The 5,665-nt window shown below is 51.4% G+C and overlaps 1 protein-coding gene across 1 annotated transcript; it reads left to right on the top strand.

Moving 5' to 3' along the window:
• The first annotated feature begins 1,264 nt into the window (after positions 1-1,264).
• LOC120322858 (ankyrin repeat domain-containing protein 26-like) lies at positions 1,265-5,142 on the top strand. Its single transcript, XM_039379252.1, has 5 exons — positions 1,265-1,362; positions 2,245-2,377; positions 3,188-3,364; positions 4,058-4,293; positions 4,971-5,142. Exons 1-5 carry the CDS (start codon positions 1,265-1,267, stop codon positions 5,140-5,142), a joined length of 816 nt encoding a protein of 271 aa, XP_039235186.1.
• The last annotated feature ends 523 nt before the right edge of the window (positions 5,143-5,665 follow it).

Here is a 5,665-nt window from a genome sequence, read left to right as displayed (position 1 = left end):
TGAAGGCAGTGGCAGTAGGTAATCTGGTTGGGCAGAAGTGCTGTCATGGGTTCTACCTTGGTTGCTGTTGGGAGTGAGGAGGCACAGCGGCCTCTCTGAGTAAGGCTGGGCCCTTGGAACTGATGGAGTTGCCAAGACGCTCTCCTTGATATTGGAAAAGTCGTGGTAGTCAGGGGAAGTCCCAGGTGAGGGGAAAAAGGAAAACCCACTGTCCCCATCTTTGAAAGGGGTAGAAAGGAGGACCCTGGGAATTACCAACATGTCAGCCTCCCCTCTGTGCCTGGGAAGGCCATGGAAAAGATCCTTCTAGAAGTGGGAGCTGTTGAAGTGTGAATGGGTTCTACTGACCACCCCTTGGCTCTCCAACTTCCGGATCATCTTATGGATAGTGAACACAGCGTCTCGATTCGTCCGATACTGTCGTCTGTGTACAGTTGTCGTGGCTATTGGCACAATGGAGGGCAGCAATGCTGGTCAGATGTAGAAGATGGATTTCGAAGGCAAATGCATGAAGAAAAAGGAGTCTCTTATTACCACTCCAAAAAAGCCTGGACTTACCTTTCCAGTTTCTTGGCAAGGCATCTTTTGGTTGTCACTTCCTCCAGATACAGCTCCTTGTACATTTCCATTTGTCCCTGTGTTGCTTCTTTCCTAGAAGCACTCTCTTGTTCGGTTTTTTTGACCCTGTCCAATTCACTTTCCAGATATCTAATTCTTTCTTCCAACTGGATTCTCATGGAATCACAATGACTGCCTGCAATTTGTCCTAATGTGTCCTGGTGGGCTGCCTGTGCCTGAAGGAGACAGTGCACCTTCAACCACCACGAGAAAAAGAGAGCTCTGCCCAGCACAAAATGGCACACACCCAGTTCCTTCTAGAAGCTCTGTCAAGGCACGTGGATGACAGGGAGGTGATTGGAAGCAGCAGCACAGCTTCCCCAAGGGCAAGTCCTGCTTGACCGACCTGGTGGCCTTCTAAGAAGGAGGGACTGCCTCAGTGGACAAGGGCTACCCATGTCATTTCTCTGTCATTCTGGAAAGCCTTTGACACAGTCCCCCACAACATCCTTCTCTCCAAAGTGGAGAGAGATGGATTGGATGCGTGGACTGTTAGATGGATAAGAAATTGGGTGAACAGTCCCATGCAGAGGTGGTGATCAATGGCTCAGAGTGCTGAGGGCCATCAGTGCCGAGTGGTGTCCCTCAGGGGTCTGGATTGGGCCCAGTGTTCTTTAATCTCTTCACTAATTATCCAGAGGAAGGGATGGAGTGCGCCCTCAGCAAATTTGAGGCTGACACCAAGCTGAGGGGTGTGGTTGACACAGCTGATGCCACCCAGAGGGCCCTGGACCAGCTGGAGAAGTGGGCCCATGGCAATCTGCTGATGGTTTAACCAGAGCCAGTGCAAGATGGTGCCCGTGGCTCAGGGCAGCCCCTGTATCAGTGCAGGCTGGGGGATGAAGAGGGGCAGAGCAGCCCTGCCGAGAAGCCCTTGGGCTGGAGGAGAGGCCGGACATGAGCCGGCGATGTGCGCTCTCAGCCCGGAAAGCCAATTGTGTCCTGGGCTGCGTCCAAGGCAGCGTGGCCAGCGGGTGGAGGGAGGGCATTCTGCCTCTCTGCTCTGCCCTTGGGAGAGCCCAGCTGGAGGGCTGCATCCAGCTCTGGGCTCCTCAGCACAGCAAGGACCTCCAGCTGTTGGACTGAGCTCAGAGGAGGCCACCAAGGTGCTCAGAAAGATGGAGTACCTCTGCTAGGAGGAAAGGCTGGGACAATTGCAACCCTTCAGCCTGGAAAAGAGAAGGCTTTGGGGTGACCTACTGGTGGTCTTTGGGGTGTGAAGGGAGCCCAAAAGAAGGATGAAGAGAGTGAATTTAAAAGAGCCTGTAAGGGAGAGGACAAGGGGGAATGGCTTTAAACGGAAACAGAGCAGGTTTAGATTTGATCCTCAGAAGAAATTGGTTGCTGGGAGGGTGGTGAGGAACTGCAACAGGTTGCCCAGAGAAGCTGTGGATGCCCCATGGCTGGAAGTGTTCAAGGCCAGGATTGATGGGGTTGTGAACAAGCTGGTCTGGTGGAAGGTGTCCCTGCCCACAGCAGGAGGCTTGGAACTGGATGATCTTTAAGGTCCCTGCCAAGCCAAGCCATTCTAGGCTTGGATGCTGTCTGTGCTGTTTCTGTGAGACTGTGGGGGAAAGGCTGGTTCTTCCTGTGTTTCATGGTTTTCTTAACTAATTTGCTGTGCAGGTTGGAAAAGCTTCTGAGGATAGAGAGGAGGAAACTCCGGGTTAATGAAGAGAAAGAAAGCCAGTCCCAGCTGGAAGAAATGAAGAGCAGATATTCTGAAAAGGTCAAGGAAGTTGATAGATTACAAGCAGAGGTGAGCTGTGCTCTGGGTGGGGCTTTTTGGTTGTGGTGTTCCTTCTTTTGGAACCTGGGAGATGCTTTCTCTCTATTTCTTGTCACGTTGATGATTTTTTTATTTCCCTGGCTGTATTTTGGATGTGATGGGCTTTTCTTAATGCTCCTCCTGCTGTTCCAGTGGGAGATGACTCGAACTAATCCGGAGTAGTTCTCATTGTGGGGAAAGATGGAAATGTTAAGGGCAAAGCAGTAGTGTAAGGGCTGATGGAGGCCAGGCTGTCCTGCAGAGGAGGGGCAAGCCGGAGTGGCAGCCAGCCTGGCAGGGTGCGTGAGCTCCCGGGCCAGGGAGCCGTCCCCCAGGCCCTGAGCAGGAAGAGCAGAACAGGTCCCCTGACAGTGAGCGGGGTCAGCCAAGAGTGCAGATCCCCCGGCTGGGTCTGAGGGATGGGCAGGTCTGCCGTCCTGGCAGGACATCACGTGCATGGGCTGAGAGCAGTGGGGCCCAGCTCAGGCCTGGCTGCAGCTGGAGGGAGGCTGTGACAGCGTCCTCTGGGTGTGACAGATGAATTGCTGCCCTGGCAGAGAGGGGAGGAACAGCGCTGTCACTGGCAGGGCACCATCAGCCCCTGAGCCCTGTCTCAGGCACCCCCTTTTGGGGTTTTCCCAGAATTCACTGCCTTTACATCGCTGTGAGTTCGTTTTTTTTCCTTTCTGTCTGCATGTTGTTGAACTTTCCCAGCAACTGGAGAGGGAATGTAAACAGTGCACGTAGCTGGAAGCCAAAAACCAGGCTTTGCAAGAAGAGCTGTCTACCCTGCGTGGGAAGTGCGAGAACCTGGAGATGGACAAATGCCAGCTGCAAGAAAAGTTGGCAAAACTGCAGCATCACTTGGAGACCAACGTGGTGGATCGCAGCCAACTAGAACAACATAAAAGAGAGTTGGAAGAACGAGTCGACCAGGAAATAAGGCAAAAACTCCAAGAAGTCAATGAGTTTTTGCAAGTAAGTGAATTTCTCCCCAGTGTCCACAGGCACTACGTAAACTTCTCTCGTGGCCATGGTGTTTGGTCTTTTTCTTTTGCTCCTGTGTTTTGTGGGTTAGATTCTGTCTTTGCTGAAGGCAGTGGCAGAAGGCAATCTGGTTGGGCAGGAGTGCTGTCATGGGTGTGGAATGTGCCGGCAGGTCCCTGAATCCAAAGGCTGCCCAAGGCAGATTCCCACTTTGCAGTGCTTGGTGGGATCTCTGTGCGCTGCTCTGCTTCTCGCTGCTCATCCTTGGATGGGTTTGGCAACTTCCAGCTGGCATGGCCAGACCTACAGTGCTGCTTTGTCCTTGCAGGGGGGGAAGGTGCTCAGAAAAGGAGTCCCTTAAATGACAGGGGTGGGGGTGAGGGGGTGGAGGTGGGGGATGCTCTTCTTGTCTTTGAAGAACTATTTTCCATGTGCCCTGTCTTACAGACACAGGGTCTCTTCATTAGTAGCTTTGAAGAAGAGTGCTAATTTGGGCTTCTTTGCCAATGCAAAGAATTCTTTGCCCCGGTAGCTCCTGGGTTCTGCCTTGGTTGCTGCTGGGAGTGAGGAGGCAGAGCCGCCTCTCTGAGTAAGGCTGGGCCCTTGGAACTGGGTGCGTGCCATTTTGTGCTGGGCAGAGCTCTCTTTTTCTTGTGGTGGTTGAAGGTGCACTGTCTCCTTCAGGCACAGGCAGCCCACCAGGACACCTTAGAAGAAATCAGAAGCAGTCATTTGGACTCACTGAAAAAGCAGATGGAAGACAGAATTAGAGATCTGGAACGTGCACTGGGAAGGAGAAAAAGCAACCAAGCAGAAAGACCTTTTCCAGAAGAATCCACCCAGGCAGAAGTGGACAAGTACAAAGAGCTGTATCTGGTGGAAGCCAAAACCAGAAAAAGCCTCGCCAAGAAACTGGAAAGGTAAGTCCCTGCTTTTTTGGACTGGGAATAACAAACTCCTTTATCCTTATGCAATTTCCTTCTAAAATCCCTTTTCTACATCTGGCCAGTGTCATGTGGGAAAGCAGAACGTGGCATCTTTGTGGGGAAAGTTCCTTGAGACCCTTCCCTTCATCAGACCTGTCTTCCTTTCTCTTTAGAGTTCCAGTAGTAACCCCACAGCAGCACCACTATGGCATTACTGGTGTCTTCTCAAGTTGAGGTTGTTTTAGCAGGCAGTCTTTTTGCCAGTCTCAACTCTCCTCATCCCGTGGGTGACAGAAAAGATGAATCTTGTGCCCTTTCCTGTTTGAACAAGGAGAGGCCTCTCGCAGAAGAGAGTTGGATTCTGTGAATCCAAACTAAGAAGGCTCTTTCTTGGCTTCTGTTTTGGCAGCGGGTCTGAGGGTTGAGCTTTCCTTGAGAAGGCCAGGCTAGCCCAGAGTTCTTATGGAGGTGCCACTCGCTGCTCCTTGCACTTGGTGTGATTTCTTAGGAACAGGCCCTGTGAACAAGCTCAGATCAAAGGATGTGCTGGTTTTGGATGCTCTTCATGCCCTTGGCTTTTAGAAGTCGAGTAGTAGCCACGGCCGTGGAGGGTAACTTTGTAAAAGCCTTCCTGCCAAAGATGACTCTGTGTGTGCTTGTGAATGTTTCAGAGCTAAGGAGAGACTTGCAGAGGCCAACACCAAGCTCCTTTGGGAGCGCCACAGAAGCAGATCTGCAGTCCCAAGCAGCACCGTCAGCGGACACCTGGCTGCAAGTCCACTTCTGGATTCAACTGGCCTGGGACATCTTGGAAGCAATGAGCTGTGGAACTCCATTCTTTGACAAGAGAAAATGTGGGAAAGAGCTCTGTGGCGCAGGAACCGCCCACCTAAGTTCTACACTCTTAACTCTATCAGTGCTACATCTTAACTGTGTCTTTTCTGTATAATTCTGGGCACGACAGGAATGGGATGCAAAAATGGCTAGAGACCTTCAACGAGGTAATGTGTCATTATGTCAGGAGGGTTTTTAAGCAAAAAGGTGATTATTTCTAATTCTTGACAGCTCTCCAGCCATTTTTTCCAAGTTCCTGTGAGAAGTAGGTTCTGGGGGTTTTTCTGCCAGCCTTCCAGTTGAGACTGGAATGTGAAAACTTGCTGCTTCCCAAAATGTTGCATCCAATGTTATGCAGTTGCATGGGAAAAGCCAATCGCAAAGAAACACTTGGCTGAAGCTGAAGTTGCCCTTCACTAGAGTTGATCTCAAGCACAAACAGCAAAGCAGCCACGTGATCAGATTTTTAGAAGCTTCAGCCATCATATCCCCTCCCGTGTACACCCATGGCATTCAGCACTAAACCACACCA

The sequence above is a fragment of the Pipra filicauda genome, unplaced genomic scaffold, assembly GCF_003945595.2.
Source record: "Pipra filicauda isolate LSUMZ 115617 unplaced genomic scaffold, ASM394559v2 scaffold1044_size34824_pilon, whole genome shotgun sequence".
In the NCBI taxonomy this organism is placed as follows: domain Eukaryota; kingdom Metazoa; phylum Chordata; class Aves; order Passeriformes; family Pipridae; genus Pipra; species Pipra filicauda.
The sequence above is the reverse complement of the archived record's forward strand: the minus strand, read 5'-3'. Positions and strand labels throughout refer to the sequence as shown.